General features: G+C 60.6%; 1 protein-coding gene across 1 annotated transcript; it reads left to right on the top strand.

The window, feature by feature from the left end:
- Positions 1–1,154: 1,154 nt before the first annotated feature.
- Positions 1,155–14,979, top strand: ARSJ (arylsulfatase family member J). The gene is made up of 2 exons (XM_036241582.1): positions 1,155–1,456; positions 13,576–14,979. The coding sequence occupies exons 1-2, from the start codon at positions 1,155–1,157 to the stop codon at positions 14,972–14,974; spliced, it is 1,701 nt and encodes a 566-aa protein (XP_036097475.1). The 3' UTR covers positions 14,975–14,979.
- The last annotated feature ends 1,412 nt before the right edge of the window (positions 14,980–16,391 follow it).

The following is a 16,391-nucleotide window of genomic DNA, read 5'->3' on the forward strand; positions in this document are numbered from 1 at the left end:
CAGCCCCGGGCAGACGGCTGTGGAGAGAAAGCAGGTCTCCATGGCCTTGGCCTGCGGAGGCCACAGCCCTTCCCAGGAGCAGGAGGCTCCCAGGGATGGTTCCAGGCACCAGGTGGCATCAGAGCCGGACCCCTGCCCGCGGAGGTGCCCCCAGCGGGCCAGGCAGGGCTGTGATGCAGGGGTGCTGAGTGTGGGGCCAGCCCTTGGCTCAGCAGGTGGGGAGCCCCCACCAGGAAGTATGCCCGCTGCCCAGGACGGGATCCAGCCCGAAGCTGCTACCCAGTGGGGGAGGAGGGGAGGAAACCCGAGAGGAAGGAGGAGTTGTTCTGGGCTCTTCCTCTGGTCCCGCAGCAGCTGGAAGTTCTCCGGGCGCGTCCCGCTCACAGACCCCTGCGGAGCCGAGCAGGCCGTCCACCCCCACTCGCTGCTCCCCCAGCCCCGCAGGAAGTGGCAGGAGCGCCGGGGGGCCACCCCCACCCGCTGGAGCAGCCGCTCTGCTGTGATTCATTGGCTGAGTGGGGGTGGGGCCCAGCCCGGAGCAGGCTGCGCGCACAGAGCCCTCCCACCAGGAACCGGGCCGTGGACGCGGCACCTTCCCTCCTCCCAGGACAGGACCCCAGGAAACCGGCTTCTCGCTGCGCCACCGCCAGGGGAGGCCAGGGACGGGCGCCTGGGAGGACCCTGAGCAGGAGCAGACCCTGAAGTGACAGGCCAGTCCGCCCGCCACCCTGATGCCCCTCACCTGCCCAGGGTGAGCCAGGTGCCTGCTCTGCAGGTGGTGGGACCCAGGCATCCCCGAGCCCCAGAGCCTGGCCCCCAAGTCCTGGGCTCAACCACACAGAGGCCCAGGGTGACGCTCCATCCTGCCTGGGTGTTTTCCCGGAACTTCTAGGTGGCAGCGTTACTTTGTGGATGCCACCCACTGAGGGGGACGGACAGACCGAGTGATGATGGAGAAGGCGCCTCCCCCTCTCCCCTTCCAGCCCAGCCACCCCTTGTAGATCAAGGTCCCGGAGGTGGACACAGTGAGCAGGGTGGGCCTCCCCCTCCCGCACGCATGTGTGCCTGGAGGTGTGGGAACCCGGCAGGGACCAGAGCGCATGGCCTCCGGGGGCTGTGTGTGGCCAGGGGTCCGGCCAGCAAGGGCACCGGCCATGCGCACCCTGGCAGGCCTCTGGGTCCTGAGCCTCCTCACCTGCGGCTATCTGTCCTGGTCCCGTGGCCGCCAGCAGGACCAGGAAGCTGGACACGGGCCAGAGCTGGGCAGCCCCGCCAGCTCCCAGCCCCACCTCATCTTCATCCTGGCGGACGACCAGGGGTTCAGGGACGTGGGCTACCACGGCTCAGAGATTCGGACCCCCACGCTGGACAGGCTCGCTGCTGAAGGGGTCAAGCTGGAGAACTACTATGTCCAGCCCATCTGCACCCCGTCCAGGAGTCAATTCATCACTGGGAAGTAAGTGGTACCCTCGTGCTTTTATTCCTTGGGGAACCTTAAGCATTTAACTCTGATCCAGCTCCTGAGTTAGGGGAGTTACAGAAGGTGTGGGGATCAACTGAATGACTGAATGAATGGGTGACTGGATGGATGGATGAACGAACAGAAGAATGGAGAAGTGATGGGTGGATGGGTGGATGGACGGATGAACGGATGAATGAATGAATGGACGAATGGAAGAAGGAATTAACGTGGTGCTGAGTCACAGTGCCAACGCCCTGCACCCAGGCACGGTCCGGTCCTGGCCGCACATTTGCAGCCTCCTGTGGGACTTGCAAAGTCTCCCCCCACCAGGCAGCCCCAGGAGTGGCCTTCCCCAAATCTAGTTTGGCTTTGGGCACAGTGGAATTCACATCACCATCACCACAAGACAACAGACTGACACTTTCCTGCTACTCTCGGTTTGTTTTTAGCTCGGATTGTTCAGAGCCACGGGCCACCCCAGAGGGAAGGGGCCAGGAATGGGGGGCGGTGTAACTCGGGCAGTGTCCAGGTGGCTCTGTTTGGGCCTCTGCTGGGACATCGTCATGCCCAGACCTAACGAAGGCCCTGCCTAATTACCAAGGCAGCTCTCAAGATGCAAGAAAATTCACTGTGAATACTCAGCGCCAGTCAAACTTCCCCTGACATTCCTGGCTGCCCCTTGGGTGCCTGGGGATTTTCTGATTAACACTGAGAAAAATTGGATTATTAGGATGCTTAAGTAAAGTTTTTTAATGTGGCCGTAACTAATGTGGGAGTCCCAGGTCAGCCACGGGACGGGGACAAGCTGGGATCCGGGTCAGGCTGCACCGGACCCAGTGGAGGGGGCTGCGTGGAGAACCCCGCTGCACGGCCGCTGGGCTCGGGTCCGACGACAGCAGCCAGCCTCCGCTGGAAACACAGACGATTCTGTGGGAATCTCCGTCTCGCAGACGCTTCTGCTTACAGCATGATTTCCACTGCTCAGCGGACGGTCAGAATCCAGCACCGCTGCCAGAAAAGCAAAAAGAAAACAAATCCCTTCCTCTCGAGAAAGAGAAAGTCTCGCTGTGCTGCAGAGTCATTTTCAAGGTTAACTGGGGCCGAGAGTCAAGGGCGTCCGCTGTTTATCTGGGAGCAGATGGTTGGCTGCAAACGGGAAGTCCCTGTGGTGGCCGGGAGGTCAAGTTCTCATGTCGAACCCCAGCCACTCGTGAGGACGCACTGAACCTCCTCAGCTCACCCGGAACGTACATCTGCTCCGAAGCCTCCGAGCCTGAACAGCTGCGACTGGGCGACGTGAGCCCGTCTTCCCGCGAGCACACGGCCACCGGACGACATGCAGCTCCACCCTGCCATCTGGCTCCCACTAAGCATCTAGGTTTTTCTTTCAACGTTCAGGTTGACTTAACGGCATGAAAGAGAAATGAAGCTGGAAGTGAGCCCGTTTCTCTGATGTCAGCGGTGGCTCTTCTGTTCTCTCCACGCAGCTGAGCACCTCAGAGGACACTTATTCCACGGACGTCTCCATTCAGTCAGCAAGTGGCGCCGCCATGAAGTGACGGGAGCGGCCTGGATGGACAGCGAGGGCGCCAGCATTCACAGTCCCCTCTGCAAACCGCTGCGGCGTCCCTCGTAGAGGACACAGCACAGGCGTCGGAAAGAAAGCGCCCTGGAGCCGGTTCTGGGCCGAGCCCGGCATTCACGGTGTGGACCCCAGAGAACCTGGCCTCCCATCCTCTCCATGAGAATGTGTCCATGTATCTAGGCCCTCTAATGTAAATAAAAAGAGGCAATGAAAACCTAAATGGGGCAAATTATTTTAAAAGGAAAAGTACGTTATATGAAATGCCAGAGCATTCAAATATCTTCACATTTATAAAAAATTTATAGCCCTGGCCGGTTGCCTAGTGGTTAGAGCGTCGGCCTGCGGACCAGAGAGACCTGGCTTCGGTTCCCGCTAAGGGCACGTACCTTGGTTGTACTTTGTCCCTGGCCCTGGCTGGGGTTCTGTGGGTGGCAGGTACTCAATGTGTCCCTTTCACATCGATGTTTCTCTCTCTCTTCCTCCCTCTCTCCCTCCAGCTCTATCTGAAGATAAATACAAAAATGTCCTCGGGTGAAAAAAAAAAAAATGTATAAAGAAAGAATTTAAATGTTGAAGCTGAAGCTATTTTTGATACTATTAACAAAACAACCCTCCCTTTAGACTTTACTGGAGTAAAATGTGAACAGTGGCTGCCCCGCCCCGCCTCCCCGCCCCCCGCCTCCCCTTCCCCCGCACAGCTCTGGGGAGCACCAGACTGAGGGTTTTGATCCCTCCACCGGCAACACAGGCGCTCGCTGCCTGGCCACCCGGACACGCCCTCAGCAGGACCCTGCGTGCAGCTTTGAGGACACACCAGTGGGCCCTAATCTCTGGACAGCGCCTCTCAAATGGGCACGTTCGAAAGGCATCAGCCAAAACGCTAGTCCAGTGCGGACCTCCAGGCCCAGCCTGCGATGCGCCTCAGCGGCGGGGGACTGAGCCCCATCTAACCTTCACAACCACTCTCTGAGGGCCTGCGGGGTCCCCCCACTGCCCCCCCCCGCTGCCCCCGTCACCCCGCTGTCCCCCCCACGTGGTACGGATGTGGCAACAGGTTCCGAGAGAGGGTGCGATGCGGGGGTTCCACACAGGGGACTTTGAGAAACAGCAGTGCAGGTGACCAGTCGGCCCCTGACTTGAAGGTTGGTTGAGAAAGCAGCCGCCTCCATTGGATTTATTTAAAGTCATTTCCTCACTTTTCCCCCATTTGTCAAACGAAGACGTGGATGTCTTCATTCGAAAAACTGGGAAACGGCGAGGGCTTCGGAAGGAGAATTGAAAGCTTTGCAAAACGTAGACGCCGTTCTGGGCAGACGTTGGAAACGGTGGGCGCCTGGGCTGACCCGGGTCCTGGGCCAGGCTCGCGTGTTCCCAGCGCGCCGGCACCGGCTTGTCCACCGGCACCGCCATGTCCACCTGCCACCGCGATGACCGCTTTGACCCCGCGTGTTTGGAGCAGGGCCTGGGAAACATCCCCTTCGTCCCAGAACAGCCCGGCGTCCAGCACCTCGCTTAGCTTTGCCGGCGCTGGGGCTGACCGCGGGGTGGGGAGGGCGCTCTCCGCGCCGCTTCGGCCTCGGCCGGCCCGAAGGGGTCCCTGCTGCTGCCTGAGGGCTGACCCGCCGCCTCCTGCTGCCGGCCTGCGGGCTGTGTCCTGGGTGGGACGCACAAAGGCCGCCATCAAGGTGCTTGTGCGCAGGTGCGGTAAACAACGTGCTCGTGCGCAGGCGCGGTAAACAGATGCTCGTGCGCAGGCGCGGTAAACAGATGCTCGTGCGCAGGTGCGGTAAACAGATGCTCGTGCGCAGGTGCAGTTAACAGGTGCTCGTGCGCGGATGCAGTAAACAGGTGCTCGTGCGCAGGCGCGGTAAACAACGTGCTCGTGCGGTAAACAACGTGCTCGTGCGCGGGCGTGGTAAACACGTGTGCATCTCCTTGACGGCCTGTCGGGACATGGGTGCTGGGTAGCAGGGTGCATTGTGCTTCTCGCAGACACTGCCCCCAGCCACGGAGGGGCCCCGGCCGTGCGTCATCCAGGGCGCCCCACCCCCTCCCCGTGCTCGCACCATCCGATGTGCGTGCCCTGCGGTTAAATGTGCACCGCCCTGGCGACTCCGGGTTCGGCGTCTCCCCTACTCGTAGGGACTATGCGGACACCCTGTAAGAGGAACCTGCTCCCCCGACAGGCCCGCGGTTCAGCCGTGCGCTGCAAGAATGTTTGAACATGTCTGGCTGCTTAGTCAGGGGCCCTGACCTCGTGTCCCTTGGAGCGTCAGATAAAAAAAGGACAAAGCCGTCCTGCCGGTGTGGCTCAGTGGTTGACCGTCGACCCTGCACCAAGAGGTCGCGGGTTCGATTCCTGGTCAGGGCACATGCCCAAGTTGTGGGCCCGATCCCCAGTGCGGGGCCTGCAGGAGGCGGCCATCGATGTTCTCTCTCCTAGGTGTTTCTATCTCTCTCCCTCTCCCTTACTCTCTAAAATCAAAAGGAAAAAAAAAAATTTTTAAATAACAAAGCCAATACAACACAACCGTCCAGTGTGAATGAATCAAAATAATGCCCATTTTTTGGTCAGATCAGCAAAAAAGACATTTCTGGTGTGCCACAGGATTTCAGTGACCGGTTTATGTGCCCCGAGGCGGAGAAGGCATCGGGGACTTGGGGGACCATCTCTGGACCTGTCTGCTCCTGGGCCGGGTGCGGGCATTGCAATGTGTCTCCATGTAGGCAGCGTCTTCACACTCAGTGTTTCCTGAGGGCCGGGAGGTTTTCATTGTCTCGTAGTCCGACTATGAACTTTCCCCTTTATGTCCTGTTGAAGATGACTCAGTAAGTCACGACCACCAGTGGCCCCTTTTCTGGGAGGGGCACCGTTCCTGTTTGCATCAGAGCTGCGATCATCGGAACTGATCTCCAGCGTGGTGTGAGCCGGAGTTCGAGATGATTGTCTCCGTGTGTGTGTCTGTGGGACCCACACGATCTGTTAGAGACCCCGCGCCGGTGTCCGTCCTGGGCGGGAGGTGCGTGTGCGTCTGTGGGCCTGACGTCTGCTGTCCCGCCGGAGTGTGAGCCTTTCCCTCACCCGCCTTCAAAGCTGCCGGAGAGAAGGGAAAGTATGATGCACGGGGCACAGGCTGAAAGACTCGCTTCAGGGACTATGAGGTAGTTCTCTCCTGAACGACCCCCCCTCCTAAGTGGAAAAATAAGTGAGGTCACGCGCTGAGAACCAGGACGGAGGACCTGGTGTGGAGACGCAGGCAGAGCAGTGCTGGGGCAGGGAGGGCCCAGGAGACCTGAGGTCCTCGGCCAGGAGCCCGGTCACTGTGTCTGCTTCTTCCCATGGTGTCCAGGTGCCTGTGCACAGAGGATGCCCATTGAAGAGGTGGGTTCCCTAAATCTGGGGCTTTGCCAAGGGAATCCATGGGACCCCAGACTCTAATGTTAGCAAGGAAAGGGGAGCATGAGGGTCAACAGTGCCAGGTCAATGGGCTGACTCTCTGGAGGGGGCTGCAGTGAGGACCAGCCGTGACCTTGGAGCTCTGAAGGGACAGACGGTGGTCTGGAGAGAGACATGTGAGGCCTTCGGGAGCTGGAGCCGCAGGAACGACCAGGGGGGAGGGGGCGGGGCAGTGGAGGCAGAGTGGGCGGGTCCCTTCGCTCAGGACTGGGACTCAGGCAGCAGGACAGGCTGGCCTGGAACCACCTGGGCAGGCGGGGCGGCCCAGGAGCGGGTGCTCTGGCAGGACAGCCAGGGAGGCCACAGCCTGTTGAAACAGCTGAGCTGCAGGACACAGGGGCCCGACTGGCCTGGAAGTGCCAGTGAGGAGCCCAGAGGACTGCGCCCCTGCTTCAGGCTGTGACAACTGGGTGACAGAGCCTCCCCCAGTGCAGGGGCGCGTGGCCAGCAACCAGCCAGAGCAAGAAGGTGGAGGGGCATCCGGGAGAGACACGGCGCAGACGGATTCTGCCACTGACGACTTTCACAGCAGACTCTGGAAGGAGGAGGGCCGAGTCGGAGCAGCTGCTCAGACAGGAGAGTGGCGTCCGAGGGACAGCAGATGTCAGAGGTGGAGTCCGAGGACTAGAGAGCTGAGGGCACAGCGGGACTCTCTCCAGATCATCTCCTACGAGGTGGTCATTATGGCCTCTTCCAGAGATGGCTTGAGCTGGGCCTCCTGACCGCCCCTCGCTGACTCCTGCAGCCACACTGTGTGTGGTCAGGCGGGGTCAGGAGCTCTGGGGCCTGCGTGGTCCAGGAAGACAGGACCCACGAGGACCTGCTCTGGACTGCAGGGCTGCAGAGGCGGGGAAAGAGCCCCCAGGTCACAGAGCCTCACACGTGGGCCCTCACCACACCTCACCCCTGCACATGGGCCCTCACCACACCTCCCCCTGCACGTGGGCCCTCACCACACCTCCCCCTGCACGTGGGCCCTCACCACACCTCCCCCTGCACGTGGGCCCTCACCACACCTCACCCCTGCACGTGGGCCCTCACCACACCTCACCCCTGCACGTGGGCCCTCACCACACCTCACCCCTGCACGTGGGCCCTCACCACACCTCCCCCTGCACGTGGGCCCTCACCACACCTCCCCCTGCACGTGGGCCCTCACCACACCTCCCCCTGCACGTGGGCCCTCACCACACCTCCCCCCGCACGTGGGCCCTCACCACAACTCCCCCCGCACGTGGGCTCTCACCACAACTCCCCCCGCACGTGGGCCCTCACCACACCTCCCCCTGCACGTGGGCCCTCACCACAACTCCCCCGCACGTGGGCCCTCACCACAACTCCCCCCGCACGTGGGCCCTCACCACACCTCCCCCTGCACGTGGGCCCTCACCACACCTCCCCCTGCACGTGGGCCCTCACCACACCTCCCCCTGCACGTGGGCCCTCACCACACCTCCCCCTGCACGTGGGCCCTCACCACACCTCCCCTGCACGTGGGCCCTCACCACAACTCCCCCCGCACGTGGGCCCTCACCACAACTCCCCCCGCACGTGGGCTCTCACCACACCTCCCCCTGCACGTGGGCCCTCACCACACCTCCCCCTGCACGTGGGCCCTCACCACACCTCCCCCTGCACGTGGGCCCTCACCACACCTCCCCCTGCACGTGGGCCCTCACCACACCTCCCCCTGCACGTGGGCCCTCACCACACCTCCCCCTGCACGTGGGCCCTCACCACACCTCCCCCCGCACGTGGACTCTCACCACACCTCCCCCCGCATGTGGACTCTCACCACACCTCCCCTGCACGTGGGCCCTCACCACACCTCTCCCTGCACGTGGGCCCTCACCACACCTCTCCCTGCACGTGGGCCCTCACCACACCTCCCCACACGTGGACTCTCACCACAACTCCCCCCGCACGTGGGCCCTCACCACACCTCCCCACACGTGGACTCTCACCACAACTCCCCCCGCACGTGGGCCCTCACCACACCTCCCCCCGCACGTGGGCCCTCACCACACCTCTCCCTGCACGTGGGCCCTCACCACACCTCACCCCTGCACATGGGCCCTCACCACACCTCCCCACACGTGGGCCCTCACCACACCTCTCCCTGCACGTGGGCTCTCACCACACCTCTCCCTGCACGTGGGCCCTCACCACACCTCTCCCTGCACGTGGGCCCTCACCACACCTCACCCCTGCACGTGGGCCCTCACCACACCTCCCCCTGCACGTGGGCCCTCACCACACCTCACCCCTGCACGTGGGCTCTCACCACACCTCCCCCTGCACGTGGGCCCTCACCACACCTCACCCCTGCACGTGGGCCCTCACCACACCTCACCCCTGCACGTGGGCTCTCACCACACCTCCCCCTGCACGTGGGCTCTCACCACACCTCCCCGCACGTGGGCCCTCACCACACCTCACCCCTGCACGTGGGCCCTCACCACACCTCCCCCTGCACGTGGGCTCTCACCACACCTCCCCCTGCACGTGGACTCTCACCACACCTCCCCCCCACACTCAGGCCTCCCCCCTGCAGGGGGTCAATGTCAACCCTGCAGCTCCCTCTGCAGTCCCCTCTGCCCCAGGCCTAGTTGTAAGTGGTCCCCAGGGAGAGTACTCCATAAATATGTTACTAAGTGCTCACTTGTTACATTCAGGAATATGCAGTTAATACATAAACATTTAGATAAATGTAAATGTAACAGTTCAAAGTCCATAGGAAAAGGAGTTTTCCAAGCCCAAGTGTGACTTTGGAAAAGGAACGAAGGTGGAGAGGTGGCTCCCAGGTCCACTGCCCTAAGGAGGGCTTGGAAGACAAGACCATCCACAGACATGCCCCTTCCCTGCTGATCTTACAGATTTTCTCCCAGGAGTGTCAGGCAGCCCCAGGATAAAGGTATCTAGTGTTAAATATATTTTTAAAAAGACACCATTTGAAGTGAATCCCCATCTAGGTGAGTCTGCTGTGGAAGGTGGAGTGTGCGCAGGTGAGTCTGCTGTGGAAGACAAAGTGTGCACAGGTGTAGAGTTGTGGAGGGTGGAGTGTGAGCAGGTGAGTCTGCCGTGGAGGGCGGGGTGTGCGCAGGTGAGTCTGCCGTGGAGGGCGGGGTGCGCGCAGGTGCAGGGCTGTGGAGGGCGGGGTGTGCACAGATGCAGAGCTGTGGAGGGCGGGGTGTGCGCAGGTGCAGAGCTGTGGAGGGCGGGGTGTGCGCAGGTGAGTCTGCCGTGGAGGGCGGGGTGCGCGCAGGTGCAGAGCTGTGGAGGGCGGGGTGTGCGCAGGTGAGTCTGCCGTGGAGGGCGGGGTGCGCGCAGGTGCAGGGCTGTGGAAGGCAGAGTGTGCACAGGTGCAGGGGGTTGAGGTTCATCCACCACCCTTCCCTCCCAGAGATCAGAGGGGACCCGACTGTCCTGCAGCCCTTGTCCGGCCCTGCTCTCCATGCTGTGTCCTCTGTGTGTCACTTTGATGTGCTAGAGCGTGGTGCCGTGTTCCATTACCTTTCTAACTCCCGTGGGGCCCTGTCGCTGAGAAGGCATCTCCCAGGACTCTGCTGGGAAGTCTCCCTCTCTGACCTTTCAGCCCGGCCCCTCCACCTTCCCAGCACCTCACCCTCTGGGATGCAGACTCCTCCCGGGCAGCCTCAGCTACCACCCTCCCTGGCTCCCACGGACGACCACGGAAGGAAGGAAACTCATCCATTGTGCCCGTCTCTCTTCAAACACCTGACATTTCACCCTCACATCCACCCTGTCAGGGGTAAAAAGATGTGTGGTTTTGAAAAATACTTGTGAGCTAATTGAGCAAGTGTCTCTGCATGGAGGTGACAGTCTCAGGAAAGGTACATGAGTCGTCAGGTCACACAGCTTCTTGCTGCGCAGCCTCCATCTGACCCCAAACTTGTCAGGGGGTCAGAGACTCCCGGGCCAGCCTGTTCCTGACGGTGTGGGCCTCCCCCAGAGCGCTGACCAGCAGGCCGTGGAGACCAGGTCCCGCTTCCTGCGTGGCCGTGGCCAGTGTCTAAGCGGAAGTTCTGGCCAGGCCTCAGGGACAGGCCTCTCCCGGGATGGGCCTTCCGCAGGCCTCACAGGGGGCTGGGCCCGGACCTATTTCTCAGCCCTCTGTCGCCCTCTGGTGACTGCTCTCCGCACGGCCTCGCCCCGTCCACCCTGGGCTGCAGCTGGTGACTGGGTCAGGCGCTGATGGAACAGGGAGCGGACTGAGAACCAAAGGGAGGGCCTCGCAGGCCACAGTTCGAACTTCAGCTCCCGGGACAAAGAGCTGAGGACCAGCCACTGAAGACCTGGAACGCTGGAACTCAGAACACGGAAGTGTGTGGTCTCAGCGTCAAGGAGGGAAGTCTGAGTTAGAGAAACGAGACCAGCGAACTGATTGCGGAGCCCGGGGAAACTGCTTGACAACGGGGCAGGTTTACTGAGCAGGCCGTTCGCAGAATCAGTGGTCGTTATAACCCCTCCGTGTCGCCGAGCAAGCCACGCCCGGAAACACGGCGTCTACGTCTCGTTGGCCTGACCACACAGGGGAAGTCTCAGCAAAGCTCACAGAAGAGACCACCCTTTGAAACAAAGGAGGACCCTGGCCGGTGTGGCTCAGTGGCTGAGCGTCAACCCTGCACCAAGAGGTCGCCGGTTCGAGTCCCGGTCAGGGCACATGCCCAGGTTGTGGGCCTGATCCCCAGTGGGGGGCGTGCAGGAGGCGGCCAATCGATGTTCTCTCTCATCGATGTTTCCGTCTCCCTCTCCCTCCCCCTTCCTCTCTCTAAAACCAATAGAGAAAACACACAAACAAGGACAGCAGGCTGAGTGGCGAGGGAACGGCTGGGGGACCCTGGGTGAAGCGGGCAGGTCCGTGGACAGTCCCTGAGCGGGGAGGACACCTGCTCACCAGACTGCACAGGGCAGGAGCCGCCGACACGCTGACCTCCAGACGCTCTAGGCCTCGACGGCAGGACGGTGAGGGAGCAAATCAGGACGCGGGAAGTTCCCTGTGGACACACTCGCTGTCCCTCTGCAGGACGCAGGGACCCTCCCAGCACTGCCGCCCGACAGGCTGCCCTTCGTGACTCCTACATGCGGCACTGACAGGCACGGCCAGCCTGCCGGGTGCTCGTGTGAAACTGCTGGTTTCGGGGAACGGTTTGGGTCCTGAAGTGGATACAGCTCATCAGTCACAAGAAGCACATCTTCCGAACTGGGTGCTAAGAAGGGCTGCGGCGCCTGTGTCTTTGGGAGTTTGTAAAACGCCCGCCACGGGGGTAACCGGGGGCCTGGAGCCAACAGACCCGCCGAGAAGCCGGGCCACCTGAGGCTGCTCCGGGCGGGGCCCAGACACCCCCACAGCCCCCCCGCCACCTGCTGCTCTGGGCCCCGGACACCCCACAGCCCCTCGAGGCAGCCCCTGCTGCTGTGTCCACACTGTGGAGCTCAGAGGCTCCTGCCGTCAGCCGGACGCTCGGAAGGAAATCAACCAGCCCACCGAGCCCTCTGACACACTGGCCTTCAGATGAATCCACTCGAAAAAGATTTGTTTGGGACCTTACATTACCCTGCAATTTGACTCCAAGAATATTTTCACATTTACCCTAACACTGTCTGGAACCTTCATGTACTCAGAATTTCTGTGTTTTCTAGTTTAAAAGTCCTTTTGAACTTACATAGTAACTACAGAATCAATAGCTCTTTTATTATTATTATTATTATTATTATTCGTTTTAGAGATGGAGGAAGAGAGAGAGACACGTCCGTGTGAGAGACACATTCATCAGTTGCCTCCATTAGGCACCCCGACTGGGGATCAAACCTGCGACCTAGGTGTGTGCTCTGACCAGGAATCGAACCCGTGACCTTCTGGTACATGAGACAATGCCCAACCCACCAAGCCACACAAGTCAGGGCAGAATCAATAGCTTTGAAAATGCCATAAACTGCCCTGGCCAGTTTGGCTCCGTGGTTAGAGCATCGGCCTGTGGACCAGTGAGTCGTGGGTTTGATTCTGGTCAAGGGCATGGACCTCGGTTGCGGTTCTTCCCCAACCCTGGTCGGGTCGTGCAGGAGGCAACCAGTCGATGTGTCTCTCTCACATCAATGCTTCTCTCTCTCTCCTACTCTATCTGATGATAAATGAAAAAATTTCCTCAGGTGAGGATTTAAATTAAAAAAAAACTGTGAACTAATAGGCACATCTTGACCCAGATCGAAGACGCATTCAGTGATGTGATAGTAACCATTCTCGGGAGAGGCCACGGCAGAGTGGCCACAGACCGACCCTGGGGACTCGCATCCACCTGCTCCGACGCACAGAGACGGTCGCTGTGTTTCTCCAGCTACCCTGTGAGCATCACTTTCTAAAGCAGACACTGCGGGAAACACCCCCTTTCTCAGCTGGGGTGTACCCCTTCCTCAGCACCAGCTACACTGCACCCTGAAACCCTCCCCCTACACCCTGTGCCCAGACCTCATCTGAATGTCAACTGCGACTGAAAACCTAAAAAGTTAAAGTAAAATAACGGTTTTTCAACTATAATGTGAGTCAGAAACCTTCTTCCCCTCCTGGCAGATCTCACGGGCTGAGGGCTCATTATAAAATATTTCTGACAGGCATTTAGAAGACGTTTGTATCATTTTGCATGTGTTTTAGTACTTCAGAATTAGCTTGAAATAAATTATCTCAGGAAATGATTTAGGAGCTACTGTGAGTTCCCTAAATAAAAGAGAATCACACAATAGTTTTTAAAATAACGCTAATCCTCGCAGAGTCATCATTTCCTCTACCAGGTTAGTGTTCTGTGCTCTGTCACTAATTAAAAGACTAACGGTCGTTCAGATGAACTCTGTGGCAAGAACTTGAAAAACACTTGTGATCAGCAGTGAGATCTCAGTGGCATTTCCAAGGCCAAGCAAGCTAAGTGGGTGCTGCGAGCACAGACCCGCGGAACCGGTCCTGCTGGGCCTGGGGGAGGCCTCCCCTCCCTGGAGCCCGGTAGGGGCTGCTCTGTGGAGTGTCCCCTGCGCTGACCAGCTCTTTGCTCTTCTGCCGAGGTATCAGATACACACCGGGCTGCAGCACTCCATCATACGGCCGGCCCAGCCCAACTGCCTGCCCCTGGACAGCCCCACGCTGCCCCAGAAGCTGAAGGAGGCGGGCTACGCCACGCACATGGTGGGCAAGTGGCATCTGGGCTTCTACCGGAGGGAGTGCCTGCCCACCCACCGGGGCTTCGACACCTTCTTCGGCTCCCTCTTGGGGAGCGGCGACTACTACACTCACTACAAGTGTGACGGGCCCGGGATGTGTGGCTACGACCTATACGAGAACGACCGCGCGGCCTGGGACCACGGCGGCGGCGTGTACTCCACTCAGATGTACACGCAGAGAGTGCAGCGCATCCTGGCCGCCCACGACCCCCGGAAGCCCCTGTTCCTGTATATCGCCTACCAGGCTGTGCATTCCCCGCTGCAGGCCCCCGGCAGGTACTTCCGACACTACAGGTCCATCGTCAACACCCACCGGCGCAGGTACGCGGCCATGCTCTCCTGCCTGGACGAGGCGGTCAGCAACGTGACCCTGGCCCTGCAGGCCCACGGCTTCTACAACAACAGCATCATCATCTACTCCTCAGACAACGGCGGCCAGCCCACCGCCGGAGGGAGCAACTGGCCCCTGAGGGGCAGCAAGGGGACGTACTGGGAGGGGGGCATCCGGGCGCTGGGCTTCGTGCACAGCCCCCTGCTGACCCTGCGGGGCTCCGTGTGCCGAGAGCTGGTGCACATCACCGACTGGTACCCCACCCTGGTGGCCCTGGCCGAGGGGCACATCGACGAGGACGCGCACCTGGACGGCTACGACGTCTGGGAGGCCATCAGCGAGGGCCTGCGCTCGCCCCGGGTGGACATCCTGCACAACATCGACCCCATCTACACCAAGGCGAGGCACGGCTCCTGGGCGGCGGGCTACGGCATCTGGAACACGGCCGTCCAGTCCGCCATCCGGGTGCGGCACTGGAAGCTGCTCACGGGGAGCCCCGGCTACAGCGACTGGGTCCCCCCGCAGGCCTTCAGCAACCTGGGCCCCACCCGGTGGCACCACGAGAGGGTCACCCTGTCCGCCGGCAAGAGCGTGTGGCTTTTCAACATCACGGCCGACCCCTACGAGCGAGTGGACCTGTCCGGCAGGTACCCCGGCGTCGTGAGGCAGCTGCTCCGCCGGCTGTCACAGTTCAACAAAACCGCGGTGCCTGTCAGGTACCCCCCCGGGGACCCCAGAAGCAACCCGCAGCTCAACGGGGGTGTCTGGGGGCCCTGGTACAAGGAGGAAAGCGAGAAAAAGAAGCCACACAAAAATAAGGCGGAGGGAAAGCAGAAGAACAGGAAGACGAAGAAGAGACCACAGGAAACAGACGGGGGTCCCCAGTGCAGTCCGGGAGCTCCTTGGGGGTGACCCCAGCTGCTCCCGGTAACCAGCCCTCAGTCCGTCCCCTGTGCCACAGACGACAAACGTGGCCCCACACTCACTGCCTCCGCGTCAGACCCGTGTCCATGCCGGGCTACCGGGCGTGTGGGCCCCTGGCTGCCACCTGGGGCCCTCTGCTCGGTGCCAGAGGGGCTGCTCCTGAGCCACCCCTAGGAGACGTGGGGATGTCTGCTCCCCCGCTCCTTCACTAAAGGCGGTCGTGGTCCCAGCGAGTCCCTCTGTGCGTCCGTCATGCCAACACCGAGCTTTACACTCTAGCAGGGCCACCAACCCGTGCACAGCAGCTGTGTCCTGGCCCAGCGGACGGGCGCCTGGAGAAAACTCCCTTTGACAGGACGGTGGGAGGCTGAGTCACCTCTCGGGGCTCAGACACCTATTTTCTTACTCGATTTTTGAATGTTTATCACGTGGCACGTGGCTTTGTGACTGAGCGCTACTTCCCGTGGCCTTTCCTGTCCTGGGACAGCCAGCCGATTTCTTCCCACGGGGCAGCCGCCTGTCATCACCCGGAGGGGCGGGGGAGGGGGTCTGAGCACGACACCCAAGCGCCCGGGCCGCTGTGCGCCAGCCACTTCCCTGGGACACGTCAGCACGAGGCACGTAATTTATTCTTACAGAAGAATACTAATTACTTTGTTTTCATAAAATACCATACAAATGACTTTCAATTATTTAATTTTTGACATACCGTTAGAAGAATCTTCGTGCCTATCTTCAAGATCACCAAGCACTGCCACTACAACTTGCTGTAACGCCGTGTGAATCCGTTGACTACGAAGAGGGCCGTGCAGAGAAATGACGCTCGGCACCGCCCAGCCGTTGCTCGGATGTACCAAGATGGATACGTCCCTTCCGTCGCTGGGAAAGCTGGTGTTTGGCAGAGCTGAGACACACCTTTGTTAGCGACACACCTTTGTTGTTTCTATCATCAACACCTTATTTATGCATCTTAATTATTAAAATGATTTACTTTGTGGCACTAGCAGATTCGGCGTGGCTTTGAGGTCATATTTACTCGTCTTGACAAACAAAAATCTTTGCCAGTGGCGGTGTGATCGCGAACCACGTGGTAAATGACGTGGATTTTCCCAGGAGCTGTCTCCACCCGGCCACTGAGTGGGGGAGGTGGTCTCTGGGAGTCGGCAGCCTGGGCAGCAGGGGACCATGTGGACCCACCTGGAGCGGCTGCGACCTAGTGTGCGGGCGGGCGGGCGTGTTCCCGGGGCCTGGGGCTTGCTGTCTCGGGCCTTCTCCCGGTACAGAGGCCACGGGAAAGTCACAGAGCGGGAGCTGTGACGTGTGGTCCGGCAGCCGACACCTCGGCCCCCTCGGGTCACGATCCCAGGGCTGCCGCCCAGTCTGTGGAAACCAGCAACGAGTCTAG

The sequence above is a fragment of the Molossus molossus genome, unplaced genomic scaffold (assembly GCF_014108415.1).
Source record: "Molossus molossus isolate mMolMol1 unplaced genomic scaffold, mMolMol1.p scaffold_m16_p_4, whole genome shotgun sequence".
NCBI lineage: Eukaryota > Metazoa > Chordata > Mammalia > Chiroptera > Molossidae > Molossus > Molossus molossus.

Bases quoted from the DNA above. Each gene is read 5' to 3' on its own strand.
- ARSJ (XM_036241582.1), top strand. From the start codon at position 1,155: ATGCGCACCCTGGCAGGCCTCTGGGTCCTGAGCCTCCTCACCTGCGGC. The intron at 1,457-13,575 runs GTAAGTGGTACC...TCTTCTGCCGAG, and splicing joins AGTCAATTCATCACTGGGAA to GTATCAGATACACACCGGGC.